Source organism: Euprymna scolopes, chromosome 39 (assembly GCF_053919585.1).
Source record: "Euprymna scolopes isolate OS-2025 chromosome 39, ASM5391958v1, whole genome shotgun sequence".
NCBI lineage: Eukaryota > Metazoa > Mollusca > Cephalopoda > Sepiida > Sepiolidae > Euprymna > Euprymna scolopes.
This window is the reverse complement of record NC_136520.1, coordinates 77026865-77052635: the sequence shown is the minus strand read 5'-3', so window position 1 is coordinate 77052635 and position 25771 is coordinate 77026865. Positions and strand designations below refer to the sequence as shown.

At 32.4% G+C, this 25771-nt stretch overlaps 1 protein-coding gene across 1 annotated transcript in view; it reads left to right on the top strand.

Annotated features, from left to right (window-relative positions):
* The window catches only part of LOC145263927 (uncharacterized), a 262476-nt gene that overhangs the window by 160886 nt on the left and 75819 nt on the right, over positions 1 to 25771 (top strand). Inside the window, exons 11-12 of the mRNA XM_080121001.1 lie at positions 6330 to 6417; positions 7710 to 7834. Coding sequence (XP_079977127.1) covers positions 6330 to 6417; positions 7710 to 7834 — 213 coding nt within the window. The remainder of the gene's footprint in view (positions 1 to 6329; positions 6418 to 7709; positions 7835 to 25771) is intronic.

Genomic DNA, 25771 nt, shown 5'->3' with positions numbered 1-25771 from the left:
AATATATAAATCTATAATATAAATCTCGCCTGTCTGTTTAAATGTATGTATGTATGCTTGTATATCTACCTCAAACGTTCAACAGAAGCAATGAATTTTCACAAGATCGGTATCGTTTTGAAGGTTGACCCTTCAGATGACAAATATCGAAAAATTGGTTAAAAACATTAATTCCTTCACCCTCAACCAGGCACTTTTCTACAGGGTGGAGTCGTTTTTTTTTGGTTTTTTTTGCTAACATTTTTTTCAATTGACTAGCCTTAATTTAAGCCTTCACCACTTCCGGTTTGGCGATGGACGCAATGGTAAAGGCATCACTTTTTTTTTTTTTTTTTTTTTCTAAACGTTCTTTTCCTCCTTCGCGCTACGGGTTCGAGCCTGCCTGCCACCATTTTTTTTTTTTTTTTTTGCTCAACACACACCTCCAAACGCCGGGCACCCAGGCTTGTGAATGATTAAAATAAGAGACATGATTAAAAAAAAAGATGGTGTAACGGATAAAATACTCAGTAAAATTTAGTTGTAAAGTTACACTCTTCTGGAGGTTGAAGGTTCAATTCTTTGCGTGGATGACATTCAAAATACAATTGCGAATCATGGTTGCTAGAACGTGAGCCGGCTGTGTCCCCTCTCCCTTCCTCTGTATTAAATAAAAAATTATGTTAAAAATCCTGTGTAGATTTCCGAGTTTGACAAAAAGATTCATAAGTTCGACAAGATACACCTAAAGAAGGTCGGAGGTTACATTGGCCAAAATATGTAAATAATACGCATGATTACAGAAAGAATCCAAATAATACTGCATGCAAAGATTTTCTTAAAATTTTGATGAAAAATGTGTTCAACTGAAAGTGCCACTTGAACTACACCAGAATGTACGTCGTTATGGAATATATTCACATACACATTACACAACAGGATTCTTTTTAGAGCCCCATAATATAACGTGTGACATATATATATATATCTATATATATAGTAATTTATAAAATATATATGGCGATTGAGCTACACTGAATATTAAGCGTTTCATCCACTCTAGGATTTGTCAAGCTTAGGCGCATAAGCCTGACGAATCCTAGAGTGGATGAAACGCTGAATATTCAGTGTAGCTTAATTGCCATATATATTTTATAAATTACTAACTAGCTCTACCTACGTATTGAGCATTTTTGAAGTAAATACTTAAAGTTTACGCATAAATCTATACTTTCGTATATTAATTTTATGTGAGTAAATGATGTAGTTATATATATATATATATATATATATATATATATATATATAAAGCGTTGGGACAATTAATTGGAATTGGAAAAATTGGGACTTTTGGTGGCATCGGACTCGAAAATATTTGTGCATATGTTCCAATGCCAAAAACGATTCCATTTAATTATCTGTTTCTATTTAATTTTGTTTAAAGCAAAATCTTCCACTGCTGAGAGTAATGATGAAATGAATTTACTGATTTCAAACTAGTAGTAAAAACGAAACGAGGTGTTTGATAAAATATACTCACATTTGACGTGTTTTTATGGTAGTCAGGAAAAGATAACAACATTATAGTTAAATATTTAGAGATTTATAAAGAATCAGAATCAAGAATTTTTTATGAAATCGTCCCATCACTGATATATATATATATCTATATATCTATAAAAGTGAACGTGTTTGTCTGTGTGTCTGTCTGTCTGTGTACATTTCCCTACGCAATAACTCTGTCAGTTTTTAGTCTATAGACTCGAAATTTGAAATACCGGGTACTGAAATTTGGGAAAATCGATGTGACTGGTGTCAGCCAGAAATTTGGCTGTTAAGGGGTCAAATTTCAACGATTTGACCTTTAAGAACTCTACCAAACTCCTCCGACAATTTTGGGTCTAGACACTTGAAATTTTAGATATAGGTTCCTTGAACCTGGATCTAACTTAATAAAGTGATTTGAGCCCAAAACTATAAATTTTAAGGGGTCATAATAGGGGTCAAAGTTTTAAAAAATTAACCATTTTTTTTTGTTTTTTTGCTTTTTTTGCACAGCATACACCTCCAAACACCCGAGCAACGCCGGGCACCCCTGCTAGTATATATATATATATATATGAACAAATGATTAATAAAACATGTTAAAAGACATCTTGAAAAAAACAGACAGACGTGTTTTAAATATTATCTCTAGTGCTTTTCTTTTAATGATTTGAAATTCATTCTATTTGCGCTTTTTTCCAAGGAACTCTGCATTTTGGATGATTTTGGACCATTTGGAATTTACCCATTGGATTGAAATTTTAAATTCGACCGTTTTAGATTTTACCATTTTTGGATTTTTACCCTTCACCGGACTATCCATTCATGTGAAATCTTTTTATTATTTTTCTTTTGCCTCCTGTTCCCCTTACCTCACCCTTTTTTTAACCAAGTAAGATCTTTGACTTACTTGTAGTTTCATTAAATACTTTTATATGCAAAATTCGATCCTGCATTTTGCTAATTCCTGCCCTCTGATGAGAAGGAGAGTATTTCTTCGAAACTCCGCGGATTAAGGACTATCCACTTATCTTGTGCTTCCTTTTTTTAAAATTAAATATGTTTTTAACTCTTTTTCAAGATGTCTTTTAACATGTTTTATTAATCATTTGTTCATATTATAAGCTCTATTTCCTTTTCGGTTTTATTGAGCTTTTTACATCTGGCTGAGTTTATTTTACTTGTAAATATTAACTCTTTAATATTTATAATATATTTTAAGTTTACCATTTTGATTACCTTAGTAAACTTATTGTAACTTTTATATATATATATATATATATATTAAGGCAATCATGAAGGGAAGACGTATTTCTTCGGAATTCAATTTCTGTATTTCTTCAGAATTCATTTTATATTAAAAAAAAAAAGACCGAGGAGAAAAGGAAAATGGATAGCGACTAAAAAATAAAATAGGGAAATAGAGGAGAAATTTTAAAGACGTTCGAAATTGGAAACTCGCATACAACAACATGTACCAAGCAAAATCAGGAATGGAACATTCCTACCTACCGACACTGTAAACAACACATATGAATCCGCTATAATGGAACACTTTATTAAATGTCGGGATTGTGCAATGATCTTCAGCATTGACTCTTTCTCTGTATTGAGTCGAGCTCACTTCGTATATCATCTAAAAGTCTTGGAGACTGTTCACGTACGTCTTAGGAAGCCTTCCCTTTGTAAGCATCATGTATATCTATATATATATATATTAAAAAACGATCGTCAAAATATACCCAAAGCGCTTTTCGTTCAGACAAACATTTTCAAGGGTCATATTAATATTTTAACGATCGTTTTTTAATCGACTTATTTATTTTATTTAATTGTACATATAACTTGCCCCATTATATATATATATATATTTTTTTTTTTTTTTTTCTTTTCCTCACCCCGGTTTCCATTTTTTAGTTGATTGAATTTACGATATGGTTCACTTTTTTATAATTATTCTAAAATTTTGCCAATCGAATAAAGATATATATATATATATATATATATATATATATTTTCTTTTGATAGTCAGAAAGAATCCAAATAATACAACATGCAAAGATTTTCTGTAAATTCTGATGAAAAATGTTGTTTAAATCAGACGCCACTAAAAGTGTAACTTGAATTTTTCTTTTGCGATTTCTGTTGCGTGTGGAGAAAATGAATCTAATGAGTTCACAAGTTGCGTTATGTTTGTGATATTTTGTTTTAGCACTTGCTAACTAGTGACCCCTCCATTCTCTCCCTGTTTCATTTCCATTTTAATATGCATGCATGCCCTATCTATATATCTATATATATATATATATATATATATATATATATATATATATGTGTGTATGTATATTGAATATAAAGATTAATAATTGTAAAGTATAAATTAGTTCGAACAAGAACAAACAAAATCTTCCTTTTGAAAATGATTTATTAATCTTTATACACAATATATACACAGGCGGCAAATGTAACTATATGCATAAACACACACACCCATATATATACACACACACACACACAGGTGGCGGCAAAAAGAAAGTCTGCACTTGTAATTTTTTCAAAAAAAGCAAATTTAAGCTAAATTTAACGTAACTTTTTAAAACAAACTATACCCCATTTGATTGGCCTTTTATTGTTCTATAATTTTACCTGTTCATATTTGACTTTTAATTGAAATATTCTAGTGTTCACGTCAATTTTAAAAAATAATTTCAAATTGAGGAGGCAAAAAGAAAGTCCGCACAAAGGAAAATTGTTATTTAAATGCAACACAACTACAACAGGAAAACAATTAACTAGTTAATATTTAGTAGCATAACACTTCCGCAATTTGACAGCCTGCAATCTTTTGGGAATTCCTTGAATTAGACTGCAGCAATACACCGGGGAAAGGGCATCCCACTTTTTTTTAATGTTTGTCCAAAGTTCTTCCAAATTTGAAATTTTATCATTGCGTAGCTGTTGCTTGATGTAATGCCATATGTTTTCGATAGGATTGAGTTCTTGAGATTGTGCAAGCCAATCAAAACACGGAATATCATGCTCTTCCAGGAATCTCTTGACATTGTCAGCTGTGTGAATGGGAGCATTATCCTGCATGAAGATGGGATTATCATTCAAATTCCGACCAAAGTAGGGTAGAAAATGTTCAGTCAACATATTAATGTACTTGGTGGAATTAATTCAACCTTGCAAGCGAACTATAGGTCCTGGACCATTGGTACTAATAATGCCCCCACATCAAAACTGAACCTCCACCACCTTGAAGCATTGAAATTGAGCACTTAGGATTATTTTCTTTGCCTTTCCTCCGACGGATGTACTGCCTACCATCACTGCCTAGCATATTGAACTTGCTTTCATCGCTAAAAAGCACTTTTGACCAATATGAAGAGTCATGATCTTCATTGCATCTGACAAAGTCCAGACGGCACTTTCTGTTCTTTACAGAAATCATTGGCTTGCGTCTTGCAACATATCCTCACAAATTAAATTCCTTCAATCTGTTCTTGACAGTAGAAAGAGAGCACTTTTTAACAGGATTGCACTGTTGTTGGATTTGGGGAGCCATTTCAAATCTGTTTCTTAAGCTGCAGATCTTGATAGCATTATCTTTCCTATTAGAAGTAACTCTAGTACAACCAGATTTAGGGGCATCACAAACACTGCCGGTGTTTTGATGCTTTTGCACAGTCTTTTGTACCGTTTTCTTATCACATTTCAATCTGCGACTGATTTCTCGATTGGATAAACCAGAAAGGTGGAGATTCATGAGCTTCTGATGATCACTAAGAGAAAGTCGTGGCATATGGACTAAATGTTACGTTGCCTGTTTGTGGATATTTTAAATTGATTTAGGGGCAATAATTTAAGCTGGTTTTAAGTGAATTTGTTGCTGCGGACTTTCTTTTTGCCTCCTTAATTTGAAGTTATTTTTTTAAATTGATGTGAACACTAGAATATTTCAATTAAAAGTCAAATATGAACAGGTAAAATTATAGAAGAATAAAATGCCAATCAAATGAGGTATAGTTTGTTTAAACAATTACATTAAATTTAGCTTAAATTTGCAGTTTTTGAAAAAAAAAAAAAATTTACAAGTGCAGACTTTCTTTTTGCCGGCACTGTGCATTATTGGGGATTGGAGTGGTGGTGATTTTATTTATTTTTTATTGAGTTTTTTTCTTTCTTACTAATGCCACCACTTATCAAGGATAAAAAACACCAGAGGACAAGGGTTAATGAGATGGATAGATTATCATTTGAATGATGAAAGATATGAGAGGATTTAAAATGAACTCCATCCTGTATGTTAGGAAGTTAAAGAAAGAAAAAAATAGAATGAAATAAGAAAAAAATAAGTCCATCAGCTGAATAATAGATATGAAGTTGTTCACAAAGGAACACAAAGAAATCCAAAATAGAATTGTTAATCAAGATGTGATGCTAACAGGAACAAAGGATCGGTCAATATATTTTAAAGTTTTAGGAGTGCAAATGAATTTTGCGACAAGTTTACAACAGTTGGAGACAGACAATTTGCAGACAGTCTTGGGTTTTATTTTTTCATACTTACGAACCTGTGCATGCCTCTCTCGGCAACTAGCAATGTGAAAAACGATGACATGACCCGAAGGCAAAGAAAACCATGGAAATAACTTTGTCTAGCAGTTGGCGCACAGTCCCACGTGAATGAATTTACTTATGAAGACAGTTTGAGTCGTCTTGATTGAATCTGACAATGATTTTACCGCAAGTGATCTTGTAATGGCCGACTTTAATATTGATTTATTTTTTATCACTTTCAGAATCAGGTAAAAATGTTGGCATCGATGGCTGGCGGAAAGTTTGTTTTGCAATTTTCCAAAGATGTTACACATGTTATCGTCAAAACAGGCAAGTTTTTTAAATCCTTTTTCTGGTTCTTTAATAGTTTTTTTTTATTTTATTAAAAACAAGATATAGAAAATATAGTGATGTAACCTTTTCAGTAGAAATAAAAAAATATGCATGTTTAGGCTTTAAGGGTTTAGAGGTTGGGTTTATAGATTAGGGTGTTTATAAAAGCTTTTTTTTTATTCTCTTTATTTTAAATGGTCTTTCTGGAAGATAACTAAACTCTGACCCCTGAAACACACGACGGCTCTTAATTAATCGATTCAGACTCCAATGTCTCAGCTAATGAATCCCGTTGTTTTTACAAGAACTCTAAAAATATTCACGAACATTGTTTTTTTCTCATTGCTGTAAACTTCCATTTTAAACAAATATATAAAATCTCTTTTGCGAATATATGCCTTCTTAACACATTATTTCGTTTAATGTCTTTCGATTTTCTCACATTTGATTATAAAACCTGCAAACCTATTTTACTGAAAATATTACTTTGAATCCGACTCCTCATAAAAATACCTTTCTCTCATCACAAAACTCCTTAAAGTATAACCCCAAACTGGCATGAGCGCATTCCCTAAAAACCAGTGACCATCTCCCAAAGCAAGTTCAGTTCAAAACATGGAGGAAGTGATTAGAATGGTTTTGAGGAATACATGATAACAATTGGTTAGGTTAGAAGTCAATCATTAAAAGACGTCCGAAAAAGCTGCACGTAGTACATGATGATGATGATGATGTGTATAATAAAGTGAAGGCAATTAGGCATTTCTGTTTCATTTTGGTTTAATCTTTTTTTCCATTTTTCTTTTTTCTTTCTTTTTTCATTTTTTTTCATTTTCTCATTTCATTTCTTTTCTATTTATTTTTTTATTTATTTTTATCTTTCCATTTTTTTTCTTTTTATCGTTTTCATTTTTTTCATTTTCATTTTGTAATTTATTTTTCATTTTTCCATATCTTTTTTCATTTTTTTTTTTATTTTTTTTCATTTCATTTATCTTTTCATTTTTTCATCGTTTTCATTTTTCATTTCTGTCTTTTCATTTTTTCATTTCTTCATTTCTTTTCATTTTTTCATTTCTTATTTTATTTCTATTTCATTTTTTCATTTCATTTTTTTTCATTTTTTCATTTCATTTTTTTCATTTTTTTCATATTTCATTTCTTTTTTTCATTTCTTATTTCATTTCTTTTTCATTTTTTGTTCATTTCTTTTAATTTTCATTTCTTTTTTAAAAATTTATTCATCATTTCTTTTTCGTTATATTTTTTTTCTATTTTTTCTTTTCTAGTTTCTGAAAACGGTCGTTATTGTGATCGAACGCTTAAGTATTTCCAAGGAATCGCTAACAAATGTTGGATATTGTCTTACAAATGGGTCAAGGAATCATTGGAAAAAAAGCGACTTTTACAAATGGTAAGCAATGGAATTCCATACAAGATATTATCTTTAACATAGATGAGGAATTTTTTTTTTTAACTACTTTTTTCTTTTAGACATAAGAACATGAAATTTGGTAAGAATACTCTTTGACCTGTTCTTCCACATGAAAATTCTTTTACCAGTTATTTACGTAATAGCACAATTTGCTTCAAAAAATGATTACCATCTATAAAAAAAAAAGATGATACCCTTTCGCAAAATATTCTGGGTACTAATTATATTTGCAAATTCAATAAGATTTTTCTTCTAAACAATCAAATGCTTCTCTCACTAAATTGATTGTATCATTTGCAATTTGCAAACGCTGCTTGGCTGTCTCTTCATGATGAATTTCCAAACTGAATTAAAAATAGCCAATAGTTGCCAAATCTGCAATTAAAGTTTGCCACATGTAAAAAAAAAAAAAAAAAAAAAAAAAATCCTATACTTTAGAAGACGGGTAGTATGATTGTCCACAGATGTATGTCTGTTTTTATTATTTTGATAAAAGTGTGGTGCTTTAGGGACCTGCATCAACTTTTCCACTGATAATCGGACAAATTCAAAGGTGTTCTTTTACTGACCTCAGGTTTCTCATTGTGTTATATATTTGTGGTGGCCGGTCGTTCAATGTGCTTTTCAGTCTATATAATTTCTAAATCGATTTTTGTCACTGTCTATGATATATACACTTGGCAGCAAATAAAGCACAACACAGCTGGTTTATAAAAATATTTTGTTTATTCCCAATGACAACCTTTTCGATATAGTATGACGGGTGTTGACAATAGTAAATCTGCATAGTGCAGGTGTAGTGCAGATGTTTTGACAGTGAAGAAAAATGTGTCAGCTTGTCCTTGGTCTGTGACCAACTTTTTGTGTCCCTGTTTGCTTTCTGTTGTGTAAATTTATATAGACACTCTTTCATCCTGGAATGTTTAATATTTCCCATTGTCTATTGTCTCAACCATTTCACCGATATTTCTCACATATTTCTGGTCAAATTATACATTCCAATAAACATTGATGGAAAGCTTTGAATTCCTCAAATGAAATTAATTTGTGTGCATGTGCAACCCATCGAAAGCCTCTCTTCCTGAGGTCACCTGCCAAATATCCAACACTTGTATCGTTGACAATAAAAAATTATTTTCCAACTTCATCCTGCATATTGTAAAATTTGGGTTTAAGTAGGTTGTTGATAAGGGCAAAAAAAAAAAAAAATCTTTCCGACACTCAAAGTAAACTTTGGGAATTAATTTTAATGAAATTTAACAGATTTAAAAGGAAAAAATAAAATTAAGACATATCAGTCGATAATTTTCGTATAAAAAAAGATTGTAGATTAATATCCATCACTGTTGTACATTTTTTGTGTACGATCAATTTGATGAACTTAAAAAAAAAAAAAAAAAAAAAAAAAAAAAGCAATTGGTCGGGCATTGCCGTGGAAGAGAGTTGGGCCTTTTCTGTTGACTAATGCTGGATGTTGTTGTCGAAGTTTCTGATGCATTTCATTCATATGTTAACATTACTTTGCCAAAATGCATTAAAAAAACAGCCAGTATGATCTTCTTTTGGTGCAACTCTGGCTTTGAAAAGTGTCGTGGAGCTTCATCGGCGCCTAACCACTGACCTGAGCATCACCAGTTGTAAAGAACCCACTTTTTATCGCAAGTCACAACCCGGTCATTCTTGTTTGGATCAAGAGAGAACCGATTTTAAACACTCATCTAGCTGAAACCACTATCAATAATTTCCTCTACTCTTTACCTGTGCTTAAACCTAAACATAGATTCCATGAACAACGCTTCTTTCTTAGAACTGCACGCCTGTGGAATTGTCTTCCGTTTTCCTGCTTTCCAGTTGACTACAATATGGTTGTCTTCAAGTCCAATGTAAACAAGTTCTTGATGAGCTGTTCCACTAACAAATTTACTGAACTTCCATTACTAACGATTACTATATTGTACAATTGACTATTGTACACTCTTTAACCCTTATCCTCGAGTGGCCTCTTGGCTTTGATAAGTGGTGATGCCTATGTAAAATAAATATATAAATAAATAAAAAAAATCCATTCATCCAGCGCGGCCTTAGCCGAGATTGAACTCACTACATGAGTTTGTAGTGTAATTCAAATCTTGTATGTAGCTGAATACTTGAGATGCTTCGCCAGGGCTATCAAGGGTATTTTTTATTGTGACGCCATCACTAGATGGGGTGCCAGCCACGGTTTACAAGAGTCCCATCTACCCTAGAGAAGACCGTGCCAGTTTCTCAACCTGGTATTTTACCTTGTAGCACATACAAGGCCTCAGCTTCCCAAATGGTCACCCATCTGGTACTGGCCAAGCTCAACATTGCTTAACTTTGGTGATCTGGTGAGAACCAGTGTGTCAACGTGATTGTGCCATATATGAGTCTCTTAACTAGTGTTGGGACGATTAATCGGAACCAGGAACCTGAAAAATCAATATTTTTAGGGGTATTGGAATCTGAAAAATTTGTGCCTATTTTGCCAAAATTATTCTTTTTTTTATTTAATTCTGTTTAAAGCAAAATCTTCCACTGCTCATAGTAACGATAAAATAATCAATATTTATTGATTTTAAATCACCAGTAAAACTAGAATCGAGTACGTCCAAGGATGGGATACTGCTGCCACATCTGGGCAGGAGCTGCTAAAAACGGCCTATCCTGCCTTGACAGAGTACAAAATAGATTTTGTGGTTTAGTGGGGGGTGCCCTTTTCTTTTCCCTGCAACCTCTCTCCCACAGAAGAGACGTTGCGAGCTTATCTTTGTTTTATCGTTATTTTCATGGCAGGTGCTCGTCCGAGCTTCAATCTCTGTCCCCCCCCCTCGCCAATCTTTCATGATAAACACCCGTCTAGCTTGAAACCACTATCAATAATTTCCCCACTCTTTATCTGTGCCTAAATCAAAATGTAGATTCCATGAACAAAGCTTCTTTCTTAGAACTGCACGGCTGTGGAACTCTCTACCGCTTGCCTGTTTTCCTCCTCACTTCAACTTAGATGTCTTCAAGTCCAACATAAACAAATTCCTGATGAACCGTCCCCTTAAGTAATGACACTTTATCAAATCTCCAATACTAATGAATACTGCAACACTATCCCATTGATTACTGTACGCAAAATAACCCTTATCCCCGAATGGCTTCTGGGCCTTGATAAATGGTGTAAAAAAAAAAATACATCATCCTTTACAAGTGTATTTTTATGTTTAAGAAAATATCTGCATATCCAGCGTGTTTTTACGGTAATTGAGAATAAATAATGGCTCTATTGTTGAACATTTAAAGATTTATAAAGAATCGAAATTGATAATTTAGTACGGAATTGTATTGGAATTGTCCCATCACTATTCTTAACCCTCCGAGATATGCAGCGTGTCTTGGGCAAGATTAGCCTGTCAGCATCCATCTCTCCCCGAGCTTCAGAGCACATACATCACCTGGTATTACCAAATTGTCGCCCATTTTAGCACTGACCAGACTCAGTGTTGCTTAACTTTGATTATCTACTGGAAATCGGTGCGTTAACATAATTATGCCATACATGTGTGAATAGCTTTGTTTAAGTTTATATAATAGATGCATAATTTGACCTGAATTCTCGTGAATTCCTGTCAAGCGTGGATTAGGTGAGACCAGCAATCATCGGTGTCAGCCGAGCGTCGTAACAAATGCAGACTAATGAAAAAATAAAAAACTGGAAAAAAAAAAAAATGCAAATAATCAAAAATAACAAAAAAAACCTGCCTTGAAAAATGAAAATATGTTTATTTTATTTTAGTATTTAATTTTTTTTTTTTTTTTTTTTTTTTTGCAAAATATTTATCAACAGAAAGTTTTTGTTTTGTTTTTTTGCAAAATATTTATCAACAGAAAGTTTTTTTTTTTTTTTTTTTTTTTGCAAAATATTTATCAACAGAAAGTTTTTTTTTTGTTTTTTTTGCAAAATATTTATCAACAGAAAGTTTTTGTTTTGTTTTTTTGCAAAATATTTATCAACAGAAAGTTTTGTTTTTTTTTTTTGAAAAATATTTATCAACAGAAAGTTTTTTTTGTTTTTTTTTTGCAAATTATTTATCAACAGAAAGTTTTTTGTTTTTTTTGCAAAATATTTATCAACAGAAGGTTTTTTTTTTTTTTTTTTTTTTAATATTTATCAACAGAATTTTTTTTTTTTTTTTTGCAAAATATTTATCAACAGAAAGTTTTTTTTTTGTTTTTTCAAGAAAAGATTTTTTAACCATACAATTGTAAGGTGTGAATACAAGTTTTTTTTTTATTCTCCTTACTTTTTATTTTTTATTTTTTTTAAGTACACGCAAACTCATTCAAAATTGTGAAATTATTCAAAATTGAAGAAATAAAACACAAGCACAACTGAAATTTTTCTTTTTAATAATTACACAATACTTTGAATTTAAATCAATGTATTCAAACGGTCCTTCAAGTTTTACAATATCTTTTTGTTTATTAAATTGTTAGGTGAAAGTACAGAATAGTTACAAAACACCTGTCAGCCTGGTAACATAAGTGCATAAGTACCAATAAAATGATTTTTAATATCGTATTCAGCTAAATCCATAACAAGCGGCACTTGAATTAATGGTTTATTGTATTGATGATACACCGTAATCACGTGAATAAAATTTTAGCAGATAAAACATTGGGTGTCAAAAGAGTAAGGAGTTTCGTTTTTGTTTTCTTTTTTGTAACCATATTTTTTTTTTTTTAGGATTTTTATTTTCAAGACTTTTTTGTTCAGTCAAGATTTTTTGGTGTTGGTGGTATTGGGGGGGGGGGGGAGTCCACAGTTTTTTTTTTTCCAAGTTGTTAATTACCAGCGGAAGAACTTTCTTGGGATGAGGATATTTCTTTAGGAGTCTTTAACTTCGGTCAACTGTTAAACGGCCATCGACGGCAAAAATGGAGGAGATGGAGTAGAGGAAATGTTTTTTAGGGTTGCCATTTCGAACGCCCATAAATAAATGATCTTTACTATCGTTGGAATCTCCAACTTGGATCGCGTACAAAAAAAAAAATTTGTGTTTACAATTGTTGCATCTTATTTTTTGGGGACAGCAATTTCTTCTCCTAACAATGAGATTGTTTGCATCAATGTTTTCATTTCATTTTCTGACATGCATAAATTTATTTCCTTGCCTGTCATTTTTCTGTTTGGCGAGTTTGAAAATATATTTGTTTGTCATATGTTTTTTTTTTTTTTTTTGGTTTCGTCACTTTCTTCCAATTCGAATGTCATCTGCTTCCATTTAGATAGCATTTTTTCATTGGCTAATCAAATTCCCAGAAATTGAATGACAAAAAAAAAAAAATAATAATAAGTAACTAATCAGAAAATAAAAATTACTGAAAACATAACAAAAAAAAAAATAAATAAAAAGTTGAGTTAGCGTTTCAACATTTGAACAACGCTCAGCTGACACCGATGATTGCCAGTCTCGGCCGATCCATGCTTGACGGGAATTCACAAGAATTCAGGTCAAATTATGCAAGAGTATCGACAGATGTTGCATGGAAGTTTGGGGCTTTATATAATAGATGTTGCATTGAAGTTTGGGGCTTTATATAATAGATGTTGCATTGAAGTTTGGGGCTTTATATAATAGATGTTGCATTGAAGTTTGGGGCTTTATATAATAGATGTTGAATTGAAGTTTGAAGCTTTATATAATAGATGTTGCATGGAAGTTTGGGGCTTTATATAATAGATGTTGCATTGAAGTTTGGGGCTTTATATAATAGATGTTGCATTGAAGTTTGGGGCTTTATATAATAGATGTTGCATTGAAGTTTGGGGCTTTATATAATAGATGTTGCATTGAAGTTTGGGGCTTTATATAATAGATGTTGCATTGAAGTTTGGGGCTTTATATAATAGATGTTGCATTGAAGTTTGGGGCTTTATATAATAGATGTTGCATGGAAGTTTGGGGCTTTATATAATAGATGTTGCATGGAAGTTTGGGGCTTTATATAATAGATGTTGCATGGAAGTTTGGGGCTTTATATAATAGATGTTACATGGAAGTTTGGGGCTTTATATAATAGATGTTGCATTGAAGTTTGGGGCTTTATATAATAGATGTTGCATTGAAGTTTGGGGCTTTATATAATAGATGTTGCATTGAAGTTTGGGGCTTTATATAATAGATGTTGCATTGAAGTTTGGGGCTTTATATAATAGATGTTGCATTGAAGTTTGGGGCTTTATATAATAGATGTTGCATTGAAGTTTGGGGCTTTATATAATAGATGTTGCATTGAAGTTTGGGGCTTTATATAATAGATGTTGCATTGAAGTTTGGGGCTTTATATAATAGATGTTGCATTGAAGTTTGGGGCTTTATATAATAGATGTTGCATGGAAGTTTGGGGCTTTATATAATAGATGTTGCATGGAAGTTTGGGGCTTTATATAATAGATGTTGCATTGAAGTTTGGGACTTTATATAATAGATGTTGCATTGAAGTTTGGGGCTTCATATAATAGATGATGCATTGAAGTTTGGGGCTTTATATAATAGATGTTGCATTGGAGTTTGGGGCTTTATATAATAGATGTTGCATTGGAGTTTGGGGCTTTATATAATAGATGTTGCATTGAAGTTTGGGGCTTTATATAATAGATGTTGCATGGAAGTTTGGGGCTTTATATAATAGATGTTGCATGGAAGTTTGGGGCTTTATATAATAGATGTTGCATGGAAGTTTGGGGCTTTATATAATAGATGTTGCATTGAAGTTTGGGGCTTTATATAATAGATGTTGCATTGAAGTTTAGGGCTTTATATAATAGATGTTGCATTGAAGTTTGGGGCTTTATATAATAGATGTTGCATGAGAATTTGGGGCTTTATATAATAGATGTTGCATGGAAGTTTGGGGCTTTATATAATAGATGTTGCATTGAAGTTTGGGGCTTTATATAATAGATGTTGCATTGAAGTTTGGGGCTTTATATAATAGATGTTGCATTGAAGTTTGGGGCTTTATATAATAGATGTTGCATTGAAGTTTGGGGCTTTATATAATAGATGTTGCATTGAAGTTTGGGGCTTTATATAATAGATGTTGCATTGAAGTTTGGGGCTTTATATAATAGATGTTGCATTGAAGTTTGGGGCTTTATATAATAGATGTTGCATGGAAGTTTGGGGCTTTATATAATAGATGTTGCATTGAAGTTTGGGGCTTTATATAATAGATGTTGCATTGAAGTTTGGGGCTTTATATAATAGATGTTGCATTGAAGTTTGGGGCTTTATATAATAGATGTTGCATGGAAGTTTGGGGCTTTATATAATAGATGTTGCATGGAAGTTTGGGGCTTTATATAATAGATGTTGCATTGAAGTTTGGGGCTTTATATAATAGATGTTGCATTGAAGTTTGGGGCTTTATATAATAGATGTTGCATTGAAGTTTGGGGCTTTATATAATAGATGTTGCATTGAAGTTTGGGACTTTATATAATAGATGTTGCATTGAAGTTTGGGGCTTTATATAATAGATGTTGCATTGAAGTTTGGGGCTTTATATAATAGATGTTGCATTGAAGTTTGGGGCTTTATATAATAGATGTTGCATTGAAGTTTGGGGCTTTATATAATAGATGTTGCATTGAAGTTTGGGGCTTTATATAATAGATGTTGCATTGAAGTTTGGGGCTTTATATAATAGATGTTGCATTGAAGTTTGGGGCTTTATATAATAGATGTTGCATGGAAGTTTGGGGCTTTATATAATAGATGTTGCATTGAAGTTTGGGGCTTTATATAATAGATGTTGCATTGAAGTTTGGGGCTTTATATAATAGATGTTGCATTGAAGTTTGGGGCTTTATATAATAGATGTTGCATGGAAGTTTGGGGCTTTATATAATAGATGTTGCATGGAAGTTTGGGGCTTTATATAATAGATGTTGCATTGAAGTTTGGGACTTTATATAATAGATGTTGCATTGAAGTTTGGGGCTTCATATAATAGATGATGCATTGAAGTTTGGGGCTTTATATAATAGATGTTGCATTGGAGTTTGGGGCTTTATATAATAGATGTTGCATTGGAGTTTGGGGCTTTATATAATAGATGTTGCATTGAAGTTTGGGGCTTTATATAATAGATGTTGCATGGAAGTTTGGGGCTTTATATAATAGATGTTGCATGGAAGTTTGGGGCTTTATATAATAGATGTTGCATGGAAGTTTGGGGCTTTATATAATAGATGTTGCATTGAAGTTTGGGGCTTTATATAATAGATGTTGCATGGAAGTTTGGGGCTTTATATAATAGATGTTGCATTGAAGTTTGGGACTTTATATAATAGATGTTGCATTGAAGTTTGGGGCTTCATATAATAGATGATGCATTGAAGTTTGGGGCTTTATATAATAGATGTTGCATTGGAGTTTGGGGCTTTATATAATAGATGTTGCATTGGAGTTTGGGGCTTTATATAATAGATGTTGCATTGAAGTTTGGGGCTTTATATAATAGATGTTGCATGGAAGTTTGGGGCTTTATATAATAGATGTTGCATGGAAGTTTGGGGCTTTATATAATAGATGTTGCATGGAAGTTTGGGGCTTTATATAATAGATGTTGCATTGAAGTTTGGGGCTTTATATAATAGATGTTGCATTGAAGTTTAGGGCTTTATATAATAGATGTTGCATTGAAGTTTGGGGCTTTATATAATAGATGTTGCATGGAAGTTTGGGGCTTTATATAATAGATGTTGCATGGAAGTTTGGGGCTTTATATAATAGATGTTGCATTGAAGTTTGGGGCTTTATATAATAGATGTTGCATTGAAGTTTGGGGCTTTATATAATAGATGTTGCATTGAAGTTTGGGGCTTTATATAATAGATGTTGCATTGAAGTTTGGGGCTTTATATAATAGATGTTGCATTGAAGTTTGGGGCTTTATATAATAGATGTTGCATTGAAGTTTGGGGCTTTATATAATAGATGTTGCATGGAAGTTTGGGGCTTTATATAATAGATGTTGCATGGAAGTTTGGGGCTTTATATAATAGATGTTGCATGGAAGTTTGGGGCTTTATATAATAGATGTTGCATTGAAGTTTGGGACTTTATATAATAGATGTTGCATTGAAGTTTGGGGCTTCATATAATAGATGATGCATTGAAGTTTGGGGCTTTATATAATAGATGTTGCATTGGAGTTTGGGGCTTTATATAATAGATGTTGCATTGGAGTTTGGGGCTTTATATAATAGATGTTGCATTGAAGTTTGGGGCTTTATATAATAGATGTTGCATGGAAGTTTGGGGCTTTATATAATAGATGTTGCATGGAAGTTTGGGGCTTTATATAATAGATGTTGCATGGAAGTTTGGGGCTTTATATAATAGATGTTGCATTGAAGTTTGGGGCTTTATATAATAGATGTTGCATTGAAGTTTAGGGCTTTATATAATAGATGTTGCATTGAAGTTTGGGGCTTTATATAATAGATGTTGCATGAGAATTTGGGGCTTTATATAATAGATGTTGCATGGAAGTTTGGGCTTTATATAATAGATGTTGCATTGAAGTTTGGGGCTTTATATAATAGATGTTGCATTGAAGTTTGGGGCTTTATATAATAGATGTTGCATTGAAGTTTGGGGCTTTATATAATAGATGTTGCATTGAAGTTTGGGGCTTTATATAATAGATGTTGCATTGAAGTTTGGGGCTTTATATAATAGATGTTGCATTGAAGTTTGGGGCTTTATATAATAGATGTTGCATTGAAGTTTGGGGCTTTATATAATAGATGTTGCATGGAAGTTTGGGGCTTTATATAATAGATGTTGCATTGAAGTTTGGGGCTTTATATAATAGATGTTGCATTGAAGTTTGGGGCTTTATATAATAGATGTTGCATTGAAGTTTGGGGCTTTATATAATAGATGTTGCATGGAAGTTTGGGGCTTTATATAATAGATGTTGCATGGAAGTTTGGGGCTTTATATAATAGATGTTGCATTGAAGTTTGGGGCTTTATATAATAGATGTTGCATTGAAGTTTGGGGCTTTATATAATAGATGTTGCATTGAAGTTTGGGGCTTTATATAATAGATGTTGCATTGAAGTTTGGGGCTTTATATAATAGATGTTGCATTGAAGTTTGGGGCTTTATATAATAGATGTTGCATTGAAGTTTGGGGCTTTATATAATAGATGTTGCATGGAAGTTTGGGGCTTTATATAATAGATGTTGCATTGAAGTTTGGGGCTTTATATAATAGATGTTGCATTGAAGTTTGGGGCTTTATATAATAGATGTTGCATTGAAGTTTGGGGCTTTATATAATAGATGTTGCATTGAAGTTTGGGGCTTTATATAATAGATGTTGCATTGAAGTTTGGGGCTTTATATAATAGATGCTGCATTGAAGTTTGGGGCTTTATATAATAGATGTTGCATTGAAGTTTGGGGCTTTATATAATAGATGTTGCATTGAAGTTTGGGGCTTTATATAATAGATGTTGCATTGAAGTTTGGGGCTTTATATAATAGATGTTGCATTGAAGTTTGGGGCTTTATATAATAGATGTTGCATGGAAGTTTGGGGCTTTATATAATAGATGTTGCATTGAAGTTTGGGGCTTTATATAATAGATGTTGCATTGAAGTTTGGGGCTTTATATAATAGATGTTGCATTGAAGTTTGGGGCTTTATATAATAGATGTTGCATTGAAGTTTGGGGCTTTATATAATAGATGTTGCATTGAAGTTTGGGGCTTTATATAATAGATGTTGCATTGAAGTTTGGGGCTTTATATAATAGATGTTGCATTGAAGTTTGGGGCTTTATATAATAGATGTTGCATTGAAGTTTGGGGCTTTATATAATAGATGTTGCATTGAAGTTTGGGGCTTTATATAATAGATGTTGCATTGAAGTTTGGGGCTTTATATAATAGATGTTGCATTGAAGTTTGGGGCTTTATATAATAGATGTTGCATGGAAGTTTGGGGCTTTATATTATAGATGTTGCATTGAAGTTTGGGGCTTTATATAATAGATGTTGCATTGAAGTTTGGGGCTTTATATAATAGATGTTGCATTGAAGTTTGGGGCTTTATATAATAGATGTTGCATTGAAGTTTGGGGCTTTATATAATAGATGTTGCATTGAAGTTTGGGGCTTTATATAATAGATGTTGCATTGAAGTTTGGGGCTTTATATAATAGATGTTGCATTGAAGTTTGGGGCTTTATATAATAGATGTTGCATTGAAGTTTGGGGCTTTATATAATAGATGTTGCATTGAAGTTTGGGGCTTTATATAATAGATGTTGCATTGAAGTTTGGGGCTTTATATAATAGATGTTGCATTGAAGTTTGGGGCTTTATATAATAGATGTTGCATTGAAGTTTGGGGCTTTATATAATAGATGTTGCATTGAAGTTTGGGGCTTTATATAATAGATGTTGCATTGAAGTTTGGGGCTTTATATAATAGATGTTGCATTGAAGTTTGGGGCTTTATATAATAGATGTTGCATGGACGTTTGGGGCTTTATATAATAGATGTTGCATTGAAGTTTGGGGCTTTATATAATAGATGTTGCATTTAAGTTTGGGGCTTTATATAATAGATGTTGCATTTAAGTTTGGGGCTTTATATAATAGATGTTGCATTGAAGTTTGGGGCTTTATATAATAGATGTTGCATTGAAGTTTGGGGCTTTATATAATAGATGTTGCATTGAAGTTTGGGGCTTTATATAATAGATGTTGCATTGAAGTTTGGGGCTTTATATAATAGATGTTGCATTGAAGTTTGGGGCTTTATATAATAGATGTTGCATTGAAGTTTGGGGCTTTATATAATAGATGTTGCATTGAAGTTTGGGGCTTTATATAATAGATGTTGCATTGAAGTTTGGGACTTTATATAATAGATGTTGCATTGAAGTTTGGGGCTTTATATAATAGATGTTGCATTGAAGTTTGGGGCTTTATATAATAGATGTTGCATTGAAGTTTGGGGCTTTATATAATAGATGTTGCATTGAAGTTTGGGGCTTTATATAATAGATGTTGCATTGAAGTTTGGGGCTTTATATAATAGATGTTGCATTGAAGTTTGGGGCTTTATATAATAGATGTTGCATTGAAGTTTGGGGCTTTATATAATAGATGTTGCATGGAAGTTTGGGGCTTTATATAATAGATGTTGCATTGAAGTTTGGGGCTTTATATAATAGATGTTGCATTGAAGTTTGGGGCTTTATATAATAGATGTTGCATTGAAGTTTGGGGCTTTATATAATAGATGTTGCATGGAAGTTTGGGGCTTTATATAATAGATGTTGCATGGAAGTTTGGGGCTTTATATAATAGATGTTGCATTGAAGTTTGGGACTTTATATAATAGATGTTGCATTGAAGTTTGGGGCTTCATATAATAGATGATGCATTGAAGTTTGGGGCTTTATATAATAGATGTTGCATTGGAGTTTGGGGCTTTATATAATAGATGTTGCATTGGAGTTTGGGGCTTTATATAATAGATGTTGCATTGAAGTTTGGGGCTTTATATAATAGATGTTGCATGGAAGTTTGGGGCTTTATATAATAGATGTTGCATGGAAGTTTGGGGCTTTATATAATAGATGTTGCATGGAAGTTTGGGGCTTTATATAATAGATGTTGCATTGAAGTTTGGGGCTTTATATAATAGATGTTGCATGGAAGTTTGGGGCTTTATATAATAGATGTTGCATTGAAGTTTGGGACTTTATATAATAGATGTTGCATTGAAGTTTGGGGCTTCATATAATAGATGATGCATTGAAGTTTGGGGCTTTATATAATAGATGTTGCATTGGAGTTTGGGGCTTTATATAATAGATGTTGCATTGGAGTTTGGGGCTTTATATAATAGATGTTGCATTGAAGTTTGGGGCTTTATATAATAGATGTTGCATGGAAGTTTGGGGCTTTATATAATAGATGTTGCATGGAAGTTTGGGGCTTTATATAATAGATTTTGCATGGAAGTTTGGGGCTTTATATAATAGATGTTGCATTGAAGTTTGGGGCTTTATATAATAGATGTTGCATTGAAGTTTAGGGCTTTATATAATAGATGTTGCATTGAAGTTTGGGGCTTTATATAATAGATGTTGCATGGAAGTTTGGGGCTTTATATAATAGATGTTGCATTGAAGTTTGGGGCTTTATATAATAGATGTTGCATTGAAGTTTGGGGCTTTATATAATAGATGTTGCATTGAAGTTTGGGGCTTTATATAATAGATGTTGCATTGAAGTTTGGGGCTTTATATAATAGATGTTGCATTGAAGTTTGGGGCTTTATATAATAGATGTTGCATTGAAGTTTGGGGCTTTATATAATAGATGTTGCATTGAAGTTTGGGGCTTTATATAATAGATGTTGCATTGAAGTTTGGGGCTTTATATAATAGATGTTGCATGGAAATTTGGGGCTTTATATAATAGATGTTGCATTGAAGTTTGGGGCTTTATATAATAGATGTTGCATTGAAGTTTGGGGCTTTATATAATAGATGTTGCATTGAAGTTTGGGGCTTTATATAATAGATGTTGCATGGAAGTTTGGGGCTTTATATAATAGATGTTGCATGGAAGTTTGGGGCTTTATATAATAGATGTTGCATTGAAGTTTGGGGCTTTATATAATAGATGTTGCATTGAAGTTTGGGGCTTTATATAATAGATGTTGCATTGAAGTTTGGGGCTTTATATAATAGATGTTGCATTGAAGTTTGGGGCTTTATATAATAGATGTTGCATTGAAGTTTGGGGCTTTATATAATAGATGTTGCATTGAAGTTTGGGGCTTTATATAATAGATGTTGCATGGAAGTTTGGGGCTTTATATAATAGATGTTGCATTGAAGTTTGGGGCTTTATATAATAGATGTTGCATTGAAGTTTGGGGCTTTATATAATAGATGTTGCATTGAAGTTTGGGGCTTTATATAATAGATGTTGCATTGAAGTTTGGGGCTTTATATAATAGATGTTGCATTGAAGTTTGGGGCTTTATATAATAGATGTTGCATTGAAGTTTGGGGCTTTATATAATAGATGTTGCATTGAAGTTTGGGGCTTTATATAATAGATGTTGCATTGAAGTTTGGGGCTTTATATAATAGATGTTGCATTGAAGTTTGGGGCTTTATATAATAGATGTTGCATTGAAGTTTGGGGCTTTATATAATAGATGTTGCATGGAAGTTTGGGGCTTTATATAATAGATGTTGCATTGAAGTTTGGGGCTTTATATAATAGATGTTGCATTGAAGTTTGGGGCTTTATATAATAGATGTTGCATTGAAGTTTGGGGCTTTATATAATAGATGTTGCATTGAAGTTTGGGGCTTTATATAATAGATGTTGCATTGAAGTTTGGGGCTTTATATAATAGATGTTGCATTGAAGTTTGGGGCTTTATATAATAGATGTTGCATTGAAGTTTGGGGCTTTATATAATAGATGTTGCATTGAAGTTTGGGGCTTTATATAATAGATGTTGCATTGAAGTTTGGGGCTTTATATAATAGATGTTGCATTGAAGTTTGGGGCTTTATATAATAGATGTTGCATGGAAGTTTGGGGCTTTATATAATAGATGTTGCATTGAAGTTTGGGGCTTTATATAATAGATGTTGCATTGAAGTTTGGGGCTTTATATAATAGATGTTGCATTGAAGTTTGGGGCTTTATATAATAGATGTTGCATTGAAGTTTGGGGCTTTATATAATAGATGTTGCATTGAAGTTTGGGGCTTTATATAATAGATGTTGCATTGAAGTTTGGGGCTTTATATAATAGATGTTGCATTGAAGTTTGGGGCTTTATATAATAGATGTTGCATTGAAGTTTGGGGCTTTATATAATAGATGTTGCATTGAAGTTTGGGGCTTTATATAATAGATGTTGCATTGAAGTTTGGGGCTTTATATAATAGATGTTGCATTGAAGTTTGGGGCTTTATATAATAGATGTTGCATTGAAGTTTGGGGCTTTATATAATAGATGTTGCATTGAAGTTTGGGGCTTTATATAATAGATGTTGCATGGAAGTTTGGGGCTTTATATAATAGATGTTGCATTGAAGTTTGGGGCTTTATATAATAGATGTTGCATTGAAGTTTGGGGCTTTATATAATAGATGTTGCATTGAAGTTTGGGGCTTTATATAATAGATGTTGCATTGAAGTTTGGGGCTTTATATAATAGATGTTGCATTGAAGTTTGGGGCTTTATATAATAGATGTTGCATTGAAGTTTGGGGCTTTATATAATAGATGTTGCATTGAAGTTTGGGGCTTTATATAATAGATGTTGCATTGAAGTTTGGGGCTTTATATAATAGATGTTGCATTGAAGTTTGGGGCTTTATATAATAGATGTTGCATTGAAGTTTGGGGCTTTATATAATAGATGTTGCATGGACGTTTGGGGGTTTATATAATAGATGTTGCATTGAAGTTTGGGGCTTTATATAATAGATGTTGCATTGAAGTTTGGGGCTTTATATAATAGATGTTGCATTGAAGTTTGGGGCTTTATATAATAGATGTTGCATTGAAGTTTGGGGCTTTATATAATAGATGTTGCATTGAAGTTTGGGGCTTTATATAATAGATGTTGCATTGAAGTTTGGGGCTTTATATAATAGATGTTGCATTGAAGTTTGGGGCTTTATATAATAGATGTTGCATTGAAGTTTGGGGCTTTATATAATAGATGTTGCATTGAAGTTTGGGGCTTTATATAATAGATGTTGCATTGAAGTTTGGGGCTTTATATAATAGATGTTGCATTGAAGTTTGGGGCTTTATATAATAGATGTTGCATTGAAGTTTGGGGCTTTATATAATAGATGTTGCATTGAAGTTTGGGGCTTTATATAATAGATGTTGCATTGAAGTTTGGGGCTTTATATAATAGATGTTGCATTGAAGTTTGGGGCTTTATATAATAGATGTTGCATTGAAGTTTGGGGCTTTATATAATAGATGTTGCATTGAAGTTTGGGGCTTTATATAATAGATGTTGCATGGAAGTTTGGGGCTTTATATAATAGATGTTGCATTGAAGTTTGGGGCTTTATATAATAGATGTTGCATTGAAGTTTGGGGCTTTATATAATAGATGTTGCATTGAAGTTTGGGGCTTTATATAATAGATGTTGCATTGAAGTTTGGGGCTTTATATAATAGATGTTGCATGGAAGTTTGGGGCTTTATATAATAGATGTTGCATGGAGGTTTGGGGCTTTATATAATAGATGTTGCATTGAAGTTTGGGACTTTATATAATAGATGTTGCATTGAAGTTTGGGGCTTCATATAATAGATGATGCATTGAAGTTTGGGGCTTTATATAATAGATGTTGCATTGGAGTTTGGGGCTTTATATAATAGATGTTGCATTGGAGTTTGGGGCTTTATATAATAGATGTTGCATTGAAGTTTGGGGCTTTATATAATAGATGTTGCATGGAAGTTTGGGGCTTTATATAATAGATGTTGCATGGAAGTTTGGGGCTTTATATAATAGATGTTGCATGGAAGTTTGGGGCTTTATATAATAGATGTTGCATTGAAGTTTGGGGCTTTATATAATAGATGTTGCATTGAAGTTTGGGGCTTTATATAATAGATGTTGCATGGAAGTTTGGGGCTTTATATAATAGATGTTGCATGGAAGTTTGGGGCTTTATATAATAGATGTTGCATTGAAGTTTGGGGCTTTATATAATAGATGTTGCATTGAAGTTTGGGGCTTTATATAATAGATGTTGCATTGAAGTTTGGGGCTTTATATAATAGATGTTGCATTGAAGTTTGGGGCTTTATATAATAGATGTTGCATTGAAGTTTGGGGCTTTATATAATAGATGTTGCATTGAAGTTTGGGGCTTTATATAATAGATGTTGCATTGAAGTTTGGGGCTTTATATAATAGATGTTGCATTGAAGTTTGGGGCTTTATATAATAGATGTTGCATTGAAGTTTGGGGCTTTATATAATAGATGTTGCATTGAAGTTTGGGGCTTTATATAATAGATGTTGCATTGAAGTTTGGGGCTTTATATAATAGATGTTGCATTGAAGTTTGGGGCTTTATATAATAGATGTTGCATGGAAGTTTGGGGCTTTATATAATAGATGTTGCATGGAAGTTTGGGGCTTTATATAATAGATGTTGCATTGAAGTTTGGGGCTTTATATAATAGATGTTGCATTGAAGTTTGGGGCTTTATATAATAGATGTTGCATTGAAGTTTGGGGCTTTATATAATAGATGTTGCATTGAAGTTTGGGGCTTTATATAATAGATGTTGCATTGAAGTTTGGGGCTTTATATAATAGATGTTGCATTGAAGTTTGGGGCTTTATATAATAGATGTTGCATGGAAGTTTGGGGCTTTATATAATAGATGTTGCATGGAAGTTTGGGGCTTTATATAATAGATGTTGCATTGAAGTTTGGGGCTTTATATAATAGATGTTGCATTGAAGTTTGGGGCTTTATATAATAGATGTTGCATTGAAGTTTGGGGCTTTATATAATAGATGTTGCATTGAAGTTTGGGGCTTTATATAATAGATGTTGCATTGAAGTTTGGGGCTTTATATAATAGATGTTGCATTGAAGTTTGGGGCTTTATATAATAGATGTTGCATTGAAGTTTGGGGCTTTATATAATAGATGTTGCATTGAAGTTTGGGGCTTTATATAATAGATGTTGCATTGAAGTTTGGGGCTTTATATAATAGATGTTGCATGGAAGTTTGGGGCTTTATATAATAGATGTTGCATTGAAGTTTGGGGCTTTA